This window comes from Eschrichtius robustus, chromosome 13 (assembly GCF_028021215.1).
Source record: "Eschrichtius robustus isolate mEscRob2 chromosome 13, mEscRob2.pri, whole genome shotgun sequence".
NCBI lineage: Eukaryota > Metazoa > Chordata > Mammalia > Artiodactyla > Eschrichtiidae > Eschrichtius > Eschrichtius robustus.
This window is the reverse complement of record NC_090836.1, coordinates 21,181,289-21,196,919: the sequence shown is the minus strand read 5'-3', so window position 1 is coordinate 21,196,919 and position 15,631 is coordinate 21,181,289. Positions and strand designations below refer to the sequence as shown.

General features: G+C 37.4%; 1 protein-coding gene across 1 annotated transcript in view; it reads right to left on the bottom strand.

The window, feature by feature from the left end:
• The window catches only part of IRAG2 (inositol 1,4,5-triphosphate receptor associated 2), a 91,427-nt gene that overhangs the window by 52,262 nt on the left and 23,534 nt on the right, over nt 1–15,631 (bottom strand). Inside the window, exons 10-16 of the mRNA XM_068560049.1 lie at nt 14,639–14,695; nt 13,289–13,348; nt 13,123–13,187; nt 11,837–11,936; nt 9,996–10,130; nt 9,140–9,241; nt 7,928–8,091 (exon numbers count right to left, since the gene is read on the bottom strand). Coding sequence (XP_068416150.1) covers nt 7,928–8,091; nt 9,140–9,241; nt 9,996–10,130; nt 11,837–11,936; nt 13,123–13,187; nt 13,289–13,348; nt 14,639–14,695 — 683 coding nt within the window. The remainder of the gene's footprint in view (nt 1–7,927; nt 8,092–9,139; nt 9,242–9,995; nt 10,131–11,836; nt 11,937–13,122; nt 13,188–13,288; nt 13,349–14,638; nt 14,696–15,631) is intronic.

Sequence of the window (15,631 nt, the reverse complement as noted above, 5' to 3'; positions counted from 1 at the left end):
ATCTTCAATTTTTTGAAACTGTTTCAGAAGGACTGACATTAATTTTCTTTTAATGTTTGGTGATTCACCAGTAAAGTCACCTGGTCCTGGCTTTTTCTTGGTTGGGAGTTTTTTGAATACTGCTTCAATCTCTTTACTAGTTATTAGTCTGTTCGGATTTTATGTTTCTTCCTGGTTCAGTCTTGATAGGTTGTATGCTTCTAGGAATTTATCCTCTTCTTCAAGGTTTTCCAATTTATTGCTGTATAATTGTTCACAGCAGTCTCTTATGTCTCATTTTCCCCCTGGTGGCATCAATTTTAATGTCTCTTCTTTCATTTCTCGTTTGAGTTTTCTCTTTTCCTTAGCTTAGCAAAAGATTTTCAATTATGTTTATCTTTTCAAAAACAAACAAATCAAGTTTCAATGATTTTTTTAAAAATGTTTTTATATTATCTATTTTGTTTATTTCTGCTCTAATCTTTATTATTTCCTTCCTTGTGCTTACTTTGGACTTAGTTTTTTCTTTTTTGTTTTATAGTTCCTTGAGGTGTAAAGTTAGGTTGTTTGAGATCTTTCTTCTTCTTCTTCTTCTTCTTTTTTTTTTTTTTTTTTTTTGGCTGTGCTGTGCAGCTTGCAAGATCTCAGTTCCCCAAGCAGGGATTGAACTTGGGCCATGGCAGTGAAAGCCCAGAATCCTAACCACTCGGTCACCAGGGAACTCCCAAGATCTTTATTCTTTTTAATGTAGGTATTTATCACTACTAACATCCCTCTTAGTACTGCTTTTGCTGCAAGCCTTAAGTTTTGATATGTTGTCCCCATTTTTTGTCTCAAGATAGTCTCTAATCTCCCTTTTAATTTCTTTTTTGTGGTTGTTCAGCAGTATGTTGTTTAATTTCTACATATATTTGTGAATTTTCCAGTTTTCCTTCTGCTACTGATTTCTAGTTCTATTCTATTGTGGTTGGAAAAAAATAGTGAGTATGATTTTAGACTTCTTAAATTTGTTAAGACTTGTTTTGTGACCCAATATGTGATCTAGCCTGGAGAATGTTCCAGGTGCACCTGAGAATGTATCAATATATTCTGTAGCTATTTGGTGGAATGCTTTATATATGTCTGTTAGGTCCATTGTATCTATAGTATTGTTCAAGTGTGCTGTTTCCTTATTGATCTTCTGTCTCAATGTTCTTTCCCTTATTGAAAGTGGGGTATTGAAGTCTCCTACAATGACATTATATTGCTATCTATTTCTCCCTTTAATTCTGCCAATGTTTGCTTTATATATTTAGGTGCTCTGATATTGGGTGCAATTATATTTATAATTGTATCTTCCTGGTGAACTGACTCATCGTTTTATAATATTCTTTGTCTCTTGTGACAGATTTTGACTTACAGTCTATTTTTTTGGACATAAGTATAGTCATCCCTGTTCTCTTTTGATTAGCATTTGCACATAATACCTTTTCCCGCCCCTTCACTTTCAGCCAATATGTGTTCTTAAATCTAAACTGAGTCTCTTAGAACAGTAGGGAGATGCCTTAAAAAACTAAAATAGAGCTACCATTTGATCCAGCAATCCCACTCCTGGGCATATATCTGGAGAAAACCATAATTCGAAAAGATACAGGCCCCCCAATGTTCATTGCAACACTATTTACAATAGCCAAGACATGGAAGCAACCTAAATGTCCATCAACGGATGAATGGATAAAGAAGATGTGGTACACATATACAATGGAATATTACTCAGCCATTAAAATGAATGAAATAATGCCATTTGCAGCAACATGGATGGACCTAGAGATTATCATACTAAGTGAAGTAAGTCAGACAGAGAAAGACAAATATCATATGATATCACTTATATGTGGAATCTAAAATAATGTCACAAATGAACTTATTTACAAAACAGCAACAGACTCACAGACTTCGAAAACAAACTTATGGTTACCAAAGGGGAAAGGTGGGGGGAAGGCATAAATTAGGAGTTTGGAATCAATATATATACACTACTATATATAAAATAGATAATCAACAAAGACCTACTGTATAGCACAGGGAACTCTACTCAATATTCTGTAATAACCTAAATGGGAAAAGAATCTGAAAAAGAATGGATATATGTATATGTTTAACTGAATCACTTTGCTGTACACATGAAACTAACACAACATTTTAAATCAACCATACTCCAATATAAAATAAAAATTTTTTCAAAAAATAAGTCTCATAGACAGAATATCGTTGGGTCTTGTTTTTTAATCCATTCAATCTGCTCTATGTCTTTTGATTTGGGAGTTTGATCTATCTACATTTAAAGTAATTATTGATAGGGAGGGACTTACCATTGCCATTTGGTTCATTGTTTTCGGTCTTGTAGTTCCTTTGTTCCTCTTTTCCTGTCTTCCTTTGTGTTTCATTGATTTTTTTTAATATTGATATGTTTTGATTCCTTTCTTTTTCTTTTGTGTATTTTTTATAGGTATTTTCTTTATGGTTACCATGAGGCATATATAAAACATCTTACAGTTATAGTAATCTGTTTTAAGCGGATAACAACTTAACTTCAATCACATACAAAAAACCTACACTTTTACCTCTCTGCCCCCCCCATTTTGTTTGATGTCACAATTTATATCTTTTTATATAGTATACCATTAACAAATTTTTATACTTTTGTTTATAATACTTTTTGAAAACTTATCCTAGAATTAAAAGTGATTTACTGTGTTTGCCTATATATCTACCTTTACCAGTGAATTTTATACTTTAATATGCTCTCATATTGCTGTTTAAGGTCCTTTTGTTTCAACTTGAAGAACTCCTTTTAGCATTTCTTGTAAGGCAGGCCTAGTGGTAATGAACTCCCTCAGCTTTTGTTTGTATGGCAAAGTCTTTATATCACCTTCATTTTTGAGGGACAGTTTTGCTGGGTATGGTGCTCTTGGTTGGTAGTTCTTTACTTTCAGTACTTCAAATATATCATCCCACTCCCTTCTGGCCTGCAAGGTTTCTGCTGAGAAATCCACTGATAGTCATGAGAGCTCCCCTGTACCTGACAAAACCCTTCTCTTGCTGCTTTCAAAATTCTTTGACTTTTGACAATTTGATTATAATGTGTCTCAGTGTGGATTTCTTTGGGTTCTTCTTATTTGAGATCTGTGAGGCCTCCCGGGTCTGGGTGTCCTTCCCCAGATTTTGGAAGTTTTCAGCCATTATTTCTTTGAGTAACTTTTCTGTCCCTTTCTTTCTCTCTTCTCCTTCTGGGACTCCCATAATACATATATTGGTCTACTTGATAATATCCCTTAAGTCCCTTAAGTTTTCTTCACTCTTTATCATTCTCTCTCTCTCTCTCTCTTTTTTTTTTACTCCTCTGACTGGATAATGTTCAATGATCTCTCTTCAAGTTCACTGACCTTTTCTTCTGCATCTGCTATTGAACTCTTCTGGTAAAATTTTCAGGATTCTTCTGCTCCAAGATTTCTGTTTGGTACATTTTGTCTCTTTGTTGACAGTCTCACTTTGTTCACGCATTGTTCTCCCAATCTCATTGAACAACTTTATGACAGCTATTTTGAATTCTCTGTGGGATAAATCATTTATCTCTGTCTTATTAGGTACGGTTTTTGGAGATTTATTTTGTTCCTTTGTTTGAGACATATTTTCCTGTGTCTTCATTTTTCTTGACTCTTTGTATTGGTATCTTCACATCAGAAAAAAGATCCACCTCTCCCAGTATTAGCAGACTGGCCTTATACAGGAAAAATTCCTTACCAGTCACTTTGAGCAGAGATTCTAGGAGCCTCTCAAATCTTTATGTTGGTTCAAGCCACCATTTGTGTTCTTACTGGAACCTAGGCATCCAGGGTATAAGGGTCCCATCATCGCTCTAAGATGGGTGTGACAGAAACCAGTCTCTTAGGAACCCCCCAGAATAGCTGGAATGTTGGATGTGTGATCCAACTCTTTCCTTCCCTAGGGAGAAGCTGTGATCTGGAATTTTTCATCTGCTTACTCTGTGCTGAGCTAGGGGGAGGGACTATGATGAGTGCTTGTGTGCTAATTCAAACCACTGTCTTTGTTCTCAGTGTCCCCCAGATGTCTACAGTACACCCAGTTCTGTCTTCATTCTGAGACAGGTGAGACAGAAGCTGGTATTTTGGGCAGTCCTCAGCAAAGTTGGAATGTTGGGCACAATAGTCCAACTCTTTCCCTATTCAGGAAAAAGCTAGGAGCTGGGGGGTTCCTTCTGATCATATAACACTGTGCCAGGAGCAGGAATTATGGTGCAAGGGTATCTAGAATTTTCCTACCATCATTGATGTGGCTGGTTACCCATTATGGTTACCCAAGGTGAAGGAGCCTCTTAAGTATTAGTTTCTGGGTTTCTCACAAAAGGAATTTGCTCATGTATTACTGTTGAGTCAGTGTATCCATTGGGAGAAGGAGGGTCCAGTGCTTCCTATTCCACCTTCTTGCCGACATCACCTCCTCTGTTTTTTAAGACATCAATTTTATCTACTTTTATCTTTTCCGGGAATAGTCTAAGCTACCAGGAGTGTCCATTATCTTTCAAGGGAAAGCAAAAGGACTGTAAGGACCAACAGAAACCCATATTTAATAAATACTAAAGCTTTTAATCACTTATATGTATTTGTATCTATAAGACAATAACATTTATTTACTTTATGAAGCACAGCAGCCTTAGAAAAAGCTTGAAAAAATTAGATAGTACCATTTATTAAAGATATTCAACAAATGTTGAAACTTCAAAGATTTTTCTTCTATAGAGATTTTCATTATCACGTTGAGAGGCATAGTAGCTTTAGCTTTGGGTGTGCGTGTGTGTTTAAATTCAACAACTCTCCTTGCTAACATGTCCTAATGCTAAATCTTGATTTTTTTCACTCCTGCCAAGTCTGAGTCTCCCCCGGACTTTGCCATCTAGCACCCCATTTACCTAGTTTTCAGACCAAAACCACCTAAGTCAAGGATGATTCTCTTTCTTTCATTCCCACATCTAATTCACTAGTAAGTCAGATCTGATCTATCCTCAAAACATAGTTTGAATCCAACCATTTCGTATCACCTTCATAACTATCACCCTGGCTCACATTATACTCCTCACCTGGACTATTACAATAGCACCTATCTCAGGGGCTTTCTTGACCATGACTCAGTAAATAGTTTATATTTTAACTAAGCACACACACACATACCTAGCTGAAACAAAAATTGTATGATATATTACTTACTCTTACGATATACAATGTATTCTGATATTTTTATATTTATTTTTTTAAGTGGGTCATCATCCAGTAAATTGATTTCAGGATCTCTAATTGGTGGTCTGTTATTGAAAAAAACCTCTTCTCACTGGTCTCACTGCTTTCACTCTTGCCCTCGATAGACAATTCTCTATATGGCAGCCAGAATGATTTTTCAAAACACAAGTTATATTACTTCCCTGCTTGTAATCCTCCAATCGCTTCCCATCTACTCAGAATAAAACCCCAATTCCTAAACATGAACTTCAAGGCTGTGGACCTGACCCCTGCCTATCCTTCTGACCTCATCTCCTACCACTGCCCAGCACTCATTCCACCCCTGTCACGCCGGCCTCCCACTGCTCCTCAAACATACCAAGCTCATTACAACCCCAGGGCCTGTGCACTAGCTATTTCCTCTGCCTAGAACACTCCCCAGATCATCGCATAGCTCACTCTCTCACTTCATTTATCTAGTCAATTCATCATTCCTCGGACAGGCCCTTCCTGACCATTCTTTCTAAAATTGGGTCCTGGTCATTCTTGGTCTTCTTATCCTGCTTTAATTTTCTTCATATCACTTACTACTCCCTGGGATTATATTATATAATTATATGTTCGTTCATTATCTGTGTCCCTTAATAGATGTTAGTTTCGTGGAGGTAGAGATTTCTGTCCTATTTTCTATAATTCCCTAGCATTTAGGGGGAAAAATTGTCTGGCAAAGAGGTGGCACTTGGATGTACAAAAGCATGTACAAATGATGACATGTTTTTCTCACCAAGCCCTCCAAAAGCCTTTTTTTTTTTTTTTTTTTCTTTCACTGCCTCTCGTTGCCTCACTCAATTCTTTCCATTCCTCAGCACTGGAGTCTGTTTCTCTTGCACCAAAATGGAAGCTTTCTCCTCAGCAAACAGCTAACTCCTGAAAGTTTACTTTTAATAAATATTTCCTACTTCATCTAAATATAGAATTCCCTCTCACCGCCACAAAATACTTCACTCATGTTCTTATTCATAGTTAATACCTATAGCCAAGTCATTTTGTGTGTAGCCTCTATATGGCTTTGTGTCTTTTAAATTATGTTTAGAAGGCAGGGGCTAATCCATCCTTCCATTGATGAGTATTATTTTGCCCTATAAATATTACATTAGATTTTAACAAGTAGAAGGGAGGGATTAAGAGTTGAAAGAATATAGGTTTTGAAGTAGACCATATCTAGGCCTGATCCCAGCTGTCACTTAACCCCACCAGGGTGACCTCTCTGGAGATAAATGTGTGTCAAATTCTTAGCACTACATGCAACACAATGAGCTCTCAACAAATTGTACCTACTATTATTTAACTGGGCCGTTCATGTGTCTAATAGGATAATACAGAAGATTCACTTACTCCTAGATGACTCTAGTGCAGGCCTCTCTCCAAATAGTTCTTTGTTGCTAAACAGAAGAATTTCAATGCTCCCTTTTGTGGAGATGGTATCTGTGTAAGGAAGCTGCATATCTACTTAACCCACGCCTTTACCACTATGGGGAAGTCTGAGCTCCCGGTTTCTTAGGGAAAGCAGAAGATCATCTTCTTGAGAGTTCCTTCTGGTATTAAACTCTCTCTGATACCTAGTTTCCTTATTTGGGGGGAATAAAATAGTTTCTTCTTGCTATATTCTTTCAGCAATCTTGGTCTCTAAGTACATTTTTCTCTTTTACTTTATTCAAATTCAAAATACACCCATATTCATTCATTCATTCAGTCAAAAAGCATTTCTTAAGGGAATGCTAAGTAAGGCATTAGCAGCTATATAAATAGTGGTTAACAAAAGATCTAACCACTGTCCTTGTTTAGTATGTGGTTTACATAGTGTACAAATTTCAAGAGTTTTCCCCAGAAAACATAATAATTAAGGGGAATTCCCTGGTAGTCCAGTGGTTAGGACTCTGTGCTTTCACTGAGGGCGAGGGTTCAATCCCTGGTCGGGGAACTAAGATCCCACAAGCCGTGCAGTGCAGCCATAAATACATACACACATACATACATACACACATACACACATACATAAAACACAGGTACTTAAAAAAAAAAGAATTAAGGTGAGAGGAAGGATAAGATTTTAAGTCACTTTACATTTAGAGTCTTCTATTCCCTATGACTTCTTTTACTTGAAATTTAATTGACTAGGGCCCAATGTAATGCATTGTACCCTGAGATGGAACATAAAGCCCAATGGGATAGGAGTCAACAGTCCCAGCATCAAGTCCTTGCATTAACAGAGCTACTCATAGATTTTCCATTAATAACTCTCAGGTCTTGATCAATTCACTTTACATCCTTTTGCTCCAGTCCTCTATAAAATTATGAGGTTTTACTAAATAATCTCTAAGGCCCCTTCTGGTTAAAAGAATTCTATATTCTGATTCCAAACTCCTTCTCTAGGGAAAAATAACTCAATATATGGATTTCCATAGATTTCAAGTTTACTACTTGCTATTTTGAATATATAAGCCAATTTCATACTCTTTCACAATTCAAAATTGTCAGACAAAATGTCTTCCCTGAAAAAGTGTCATCTGAAATCAAGGTATACAACTTGAAAAAGGTAAACTGAATGCCATGGCACCATTACAAACATGTTATGTATATAAAGCATGGGTTTCTTATATATAAGGGATCATCACCTGGGAAGAAATTCTTCTCTGAAATAAAAATATTCCAGCCTGAATCTCTTCAAAATCTCTATCAATTTGGCAAACTCTTTATCAAGGGATTCTTTGTGGTTTCTCAAGCTGTTCAGCATTAATATACAAAGATTTAGCTTCTCTTCCTTGATATATTTGAATTCCTATAAGAAGAGTCACAAAACAAACTCCAGTGTTCCAATGTTAAATATAAAGAAATAACAGGCAATATAACATGCTGTGGCCATTCCCACCTCAATAGCATTCACTGTTACTGGACTCTAAAATTCTAATTGAACAGATACCAATTCGCAGTTGCCTACAGATTGATTATCCTGTGGGTTGATTATCTCAATTTAACAAGTACATATTAGGTACCCATAGTGTGCCTAAAATTGAGCTTTGCTTTCTTTTTCTTAAGATACGTGACCATTTCATCAATAATCACAATTGCTATAGAATATAATGGGACTAGGAAATGCAATAAAATCAGTATTTGTTGATTACCATATTCAAACACATATTAAAAACCTTTTTAAAAAGGTAAGTTTGGCAAGGGCTGAAATTAATATTCCAGAGTTTTCAGAGTTTAATTCATGCTTTAGCTTAACTCAGGGGGCTGAGAGATGTTAGGAAATCGTCTGGCAGTCAAGAAGCAGAGATAATAAGTGATGGATAAATTAAAGAGATTTCTTTTTATATGCTTCCTCTCTAACAAAACTGGGACTAGATACCTAAGAAGTTTCTATTTTTGATATTCTGCTAATTTCTGGTATAATAAAACTGTCAGAGTCTCAGGAATAAGATTCTTTTGCACAATAATCATTCTATCAAAGTTAGAGAATTTTGATAGGAAAAATTCAAGCTTAGACCAGCCAGTTCTCACAAGGATTCAAATAAAATACACTTTTAATTAAATCATCTGATTTACTCTTTGTCTCTCCAAGGCATATCTCATATCCTCACACTCACTCCCTCTTTCGTTTGCCACCCTCACACTCACACACACTTATCGTAACCATCACACTCTTACTCTCACCCATATATGCACACTCATGCACATCCCCAGACACACACTCCACACACATCGCCAGAATGAGATGGCAGAACACTACAGTAAAGTCTTAGAAATGATACTGTGTATAATAAGCACTACCTGGGTTAAGAAAGTAGAAGAAAAACCAGAAAAATCACAAAATATAGAACACTTACAGTAAGCTTGTTCTCCCACTTTTCTTCCACAGTAATTTCTGGATTAGTTACCCACTGTAGAGAACTATCAATGAGTGTTTCAACTTCAGAAACATCTTCATGCTGAAAAAGAGTTCCACATCTTCAACAAGGAATTCAGTGAAAGCCATATGCAATTATATAAGAAGAAGTCATTTAGACCAGGTTTTATACAGGTAATTTAGGAAGCCACCAGAGAGAGTTTCTTGTCATCTAAGGCCACCCAGTGACTTTCCTTTATCCCAGGATGTTGCCATGTGTAGACACTAACTCTCGTCAGGTGCCCTATACATGCTGAATATATCGGATAGAACTGTTTTCCAGAATAAAACCTACCCATTTTCATTCCCCTCTCAAATAGAAGGAAACAAGCATTTTCATGGATTTTTTTCATTCATCAAACTAAATACTACCTACAATATGCTAGGTACCGTGAAAGGGACTGGAAATACCAACATGAAAATGTTGTTCTCTGTTTTTTCTGACCATCTAGAGTTTCCAGTCAAAAATCAGAATGGAGAAAGAGGTACTAGCCATTAGCTAGAAGGAAACAGTTCAACAGATACTGCGTCTTCAGCCCTTTGATACTAAAGATTAACCTGTAGGAAAAATAAGCTTAAGCAATCCATATCTAATGGTCAACTTGTTAGTCCTGATTGACCCAGAACTAGAAGATCCACATCAGGAAGGTTTGAGAAAAATCTTCTCATTTCGTAGTAGGATAAATTTGGGTCCCAACACACAGATATGCTTGTGCTCAGCAAACAGACTGTAGGTCAATTATCTGCAGACGTTCCTGGCCAGTGAAACAGCACGATATGCAGATGTTATACAATACCAGCTTCTGAAGCATAGCTGTGAACTCCACTCCCTTTTGTTCAAGTTCTCTCAGTAACAGCAGCATTTCTTGGTCCATCATTGTGTCCAGAGATGACAAGCTGATTAAATTGCACTGCCACTTGGTTTCATTGTTCTGAAACAATTACCAAAATGTCCACAACTCTGTCATCTTAATAAAGAACATTCAATATTTTTATTTTATGAAAATGATGCCCATGGGCCAATGTAATTAGCCCCATCAAATAGTTCTAAATAGTCTTATGAAATCCTCCTGATATCCCCCCAAAATTGTTTTCATTTTCTCTCTTAGATGGCTTTAACTTAACATTTACTCATTCTTAAGGAAAATTCATGTATCCAATAGATAACATTTACCTGTAGGTGATATTTTATGGCTCTAATTTTATGAAAAGAGGGGAAGGGAAAGAAATTCACAGAAAAAAAACTGCTGGGGGGCATTCAATAAATCCCATTGAAAACAGACTGGTTTCTTTTGTCTGTCCTCCACTCATAGAAGATACTCTCAGATGATATTTCACAAAGCAAATTTCTTATATGTCTCTCAAAGCCTCTGTGTCCTGTCATATTTTAGATATATGACAACAAATTTAACTTTCTTCTTGCTATCTTTTGGAAGAAGGTCATAGGGATTCCAGTTAGAAGGCAAAGACTTCCTAATCCATTAGTGGGATAAACTTCAGAGCCAAAACATTGCCAGCTGTTTAACCCCTGTTCAGAACTATAAAGCTTTATAGGCTGGCATCTTGGCATCATTATTATCTCGGAGGACTGGGGATAAAAACACATTGCCATGGCAGATTTGCCACCACTTCATTCAGCCTGGCAGTTTGGCTTGGTATCAAAAACACAGTAAAAATGACGAGTATTTGAAACAGAATGTCAGGAAATCACAGCCCTCAGCAGAATGTTCAAGGCTGCCTGAGACGGCCTTAGGTGAAGGCAGCATATGCTGCCCTGCATCCTTGGCAGGAGAAATTCAAACAGCATTTGCCCCAAGGACATTCTCTCCTTTCAAGGTCATATCACAGCTGTCAACAGGAGGACATTCTGGGCATATCCATCATCTACCCAACATGGAAAGACCATCAAAGTAGCGAAAAAAAGCAATTTGCTAATAAAACATTTCCTAACATAACAAGCACAAAACTGGAAAGTACAAAGGAGTAAAAATATAGTAGGGAGGTGGGTCCCAACATTTCATCCACAAGAAAGCTTTCGACTGTTTCCTCCCCTATTGTAAAGAAATGGGTCTACAAACAAACTGGAGATTTTAAAGCAATAATTCATTTTGCCATTTTAAAATTAACCCAAAACATATAAAAATGCTAATTTATGTTCAGAACATAATTATCAGTGTCATTAATTTGGGTTGGTACAATTACATCCTAAAGCAAAGAAATTTCATCTTGTTTCTGAGCATCTTTATTTTTGGTAGATACATTTACTTTGGGGGTTTGGAGAAATACTAAAAATAGTTCATGGATCTCTACCGCTATCTTTCAGACCCCAGGCTGGGGATCACTGCAGGTAGTTTGTCCTGAAAAATATAAAGAATATAAAGATTTCTAAAGTCCAGATTCACTGAACACACATTTCCACAACCCCATGCTGGAGTCTCACTATAGTTTTCAGCCATAACTTGAAAAAGATCTGTTCTTCCAGGCTAAGAGACTTTAGACTTAGGTTCTATAAACTATCAACAGATTCCCTCAAAATATCATGAGTGCTTTTCAGCAAGCTACAGAACTTCACTTAATAGCAAGCTATCCCATGTGGTGATTATTTTTTAAAGCCTTCCACTTGATGATAATTACCTACCTCTGCAGACTGAGCAAGAATGAGTTCACAATGTAGAGATTTTTCTCCTTCAGAGTTGAAACTCTTATGCTCTCCACTGACATTCAACTGGATTCCATTCCTTGGGGGGAAAAAAAAAAAACAGGAGTCGTCTGGTTAGGTATGCCTCCAATATTATGTTTTAAGTCACCAGAATAAGCTTTATTTATCACCAAACAATCAGTAAGCACCCATGTGTGCCAAGGATTGTATAAGGTACCTAAGAATACAGAGGGGAATAAGAGGTAGTCCCTGGGACTTCCCTGGTGGTGCAGTGGATAAGAATCTGCCTGCCAGTGCAGGAGACACGGGTTTGAGCCCTGGTCTGGGAAGATCTCACATGCGCAGAGCAACTAAGTCCGTGCGCCACAACTACTGAGCCTGTGTTCTAGAGCCCGCAAGCCACAACTACTGAGCCCACGTGTCACAACTACTGAAGCCTGCGCACCTGGAGCCCGTGCTCCGCAACAAGAGAAGCCACCGCAGTGAAAAGCCCGCGCACCACAACAAAGAGTAGCCCCCGCTCGCCGCAGCTAGAGAAAGCCTGCATGCAGCAAAGAAGACCCAACACAGCCATAAGTAAATAAATAAATAAATAAATAAATAAAAAGAGGTAGTCCCTGCCCTCCAGGAGCTGCACACACTAGTGACTCCAGGTGGTTGCAAACAGGTAAGCTATATTTTCTTTTTTTAAAGAATTGGAGCCAATAGTTAAAATTGTTAAACTTTTCACTAAAAATCTAGATTTCTGGCTTTTCTTTAAAAAATGGGAACGTGTGGCCACACTGGGTCCATATATTCTTGATGTAACAATTATCTGGAGCTAAGCAGAGTAACCCCCCATCTTTACCTGGATAATGCACTTTCCTCATCGTCACTTCCCTAATGTAAGTATGTGCACTTACCCCACTGACTGTACTCATTTTTGTTACCTATGGACTCCTGGACTAGCATGTGACACATAATCAGAAACAAATGATTATAATATAAGGTAGTGGGTGTTAGGAAAGAGGTAAGAACAACGTGCCATGCACGAACCCAGAAGGATTTCTTAATCTCAAGGTATGAGAAAAGCAAGGAAGGGTAAGGCAGGGTGATGGAAAACTTGTGAAGGAATTCGTCCTCTTAGGAGAAAAGCAGAGAAAATATCACAAGGTACAGAAGAAAAGAGCGTGGCACATTCAAAGAACTGCACATAGCTCGGTAGGTGAAGAATGTAGGGCGGGGGCACATGACAGAAGGCTGGTGAAGGGTTGCTCTGTACTTACACGATGAGTTCCTGTTGCAAGTGCTGTAATTCATGAGCCAGTTTGTCTTTCTCCCCTCGTAAGTTCTGGAATCACATACAACATTAGGCTGCACGTGTTACTCTAGTGGGACATTCACATTTACATTTAATAACCCCACCTTGCAAGCTGTGAGATTATGGTATACCTCTATAATGCTTTCGTATTCTATGATGGTTGACTTAAGTTCTTCTATACTCAAATCCTTCTGAAAAGTAGGAGAGAGAATTAATAGCAAATAAATGTATGAGTCCACTAAATTGTATTTACTAGACTATCAATCTGAGCCACGGAAGGACTGTAAATGCTCAATGATGATGAGACCTTCTACTAATCTCGTTATTGGAAAACTGAATTAGTCTGTGTTTGTGATTAAAACTAAGCAGAAAAGAATGCGACAGCAAGGCAGCTGTATCTGACTGGTGTTAGTTATGTTCTGTCTTTGCCTGGTCCAATGGAATCATACCCTGCAAGGTAATTCCTAAGTCCAAGTCAGAATTATATTACTATGGTACATTTAAGAAAAAGAGCAGTTTTTTACCTGCAGAATGACTAATGAATTATTAAGGCATCCAATTTTATCCAGTTCAAACCGTATCAGTTAAAACCATAGTTTCGTGCTACAAGACCAGAGGGTACAGTCAGTGTCTGACCTATAGTTCTATCCCATGACTAGCATGGTGCCTGGAGCATGAGAAGTGCATTATGAGTGCTGGGCAAGAGTGCAAAATGGTGGAAAGACCAGAGTTACAGAGGAAGTGAGCAACCACCACTACCCCATGGCACTACATGGGGAGCGAGAACACCCACGATGAGGAGATACAGTTGGTACAATATTCAGTATCCTGGTCAATGCCCACAAGCCGTGAATGACTCCTTTGAAACCTCATAAATTGCAGAGAAAGGAAAAGAAGTGAAATACTGCTCTTTCTTCACTTTCCTGTCTTGGAATGTGGAAGTCTACTAACTTAGTGTGTAGCTTTCCTGTGTCTCTTAAAGCCACCATAACCAGCATCTTGGTAGCCGGCAAACTTTGTTACCAGATAGGCTATAATCAAAGGATACAAAGATAAATAGAATAATATCTATCTATCAAATCAATCAATCAAACTGGGTAGAAAATAACTGAGGATATATTATTCTTTTTCCCTTAAAATGACTGACTGCACACTCATTTGTGTTGTTATGAATTAAAATTTCATCACCACTATCTAGCCAGTGACTGGCAAATTGGCACACTAGTATTTGTTGAATAAAGGAACAAACTTACATGAAAGAATTTACAGAGGATACGGTAAAACATCCCAGATGGAGAAGTCAGTATTCTTCACTCAGAAGAACATTTTTGTTCTTACAAATAAAGAAATGTCTTGTGACAGAATATTAGAATCAGATATTTTAACAGGGGTGAAGTTACACAAATGACCATCTCCTTCCTTTATGACTTGGAGAGAGCTAGTGAATCCCACAGGCCCTCATGTGAAGAGACAGGACCAACCTTCTGCAAACTTGCATCTTTATTAAGCAAAGCGTTCTCATATGTGTGTAACTGCATCTGAAAAGAAACACATTTAGGAAAGGCCATTGGGACATTGCTTTGGTAAAGGACAGTGCCACAAAATCATCCAATAGGGAGACATGTTTCTTTGGCACCTTTAATGTGCATGTGTTTTTCACTTTATAAAGAACATTCACATTAGCCTCACAGCAACCCTTGAGGTCAAGGTCTTTGCCCTTGCTCTACCAGGAAGGAAATCGAAGCTCAGCACTATCCAGAGACTTGCCCAGAGTCACACCCAGTAAGTGACAGAATGGAGACTAGAATCTGAGTCACCAACTCCAGCCAAGGGCTCTTCCCACTATTTCACACTTCATATAATAAGAGGACACAGAGAGTCTGCATTTTTTGATGAAATTTAAAATCTAGATAGGACACGAACACAGACTCCATATGGACATATAGAAGGCTCTTCCTCTTTTAAAAACAGTTTAAAAATGTTCAAGATTTCTTTTAGCAAAGTGAATATTAAGGATATATCAGTTTATTCAAACCAAAAGCAAGCTTGTTGGCGTAGGCTTCTAAATAGGATATAATTGATAAAAATGTATATTGATTGAATGGAAAACCTGGAAAAGTAATCAGCATAGTCAGAAGTAGAATCATCATCATCATAATCATATATATTTGATATCCCTTTATAGTTCTAAAGGTATCTTCACATAATCATCTCATTTGAGTTTCCAACAAGCTTGTGGATGAGGCAGAAACTATCGTATCCATTTAATAGATGAGAAAATTGAGATTTAGAGAGGTTAACTACTTGCTTGTGGTTACAAAGCTTTTAAGTCCAGAAGACAGGATTTGAATCCGTGTCTTCTGGTTCTTTCCATTAGTTTATGACAGTTGTGTTTTCCAAAACACTCATTCCTAGAATAAAATCAATTTTAATGTCTAAATTATAACTGCTATAATATATGTATATGTACATAC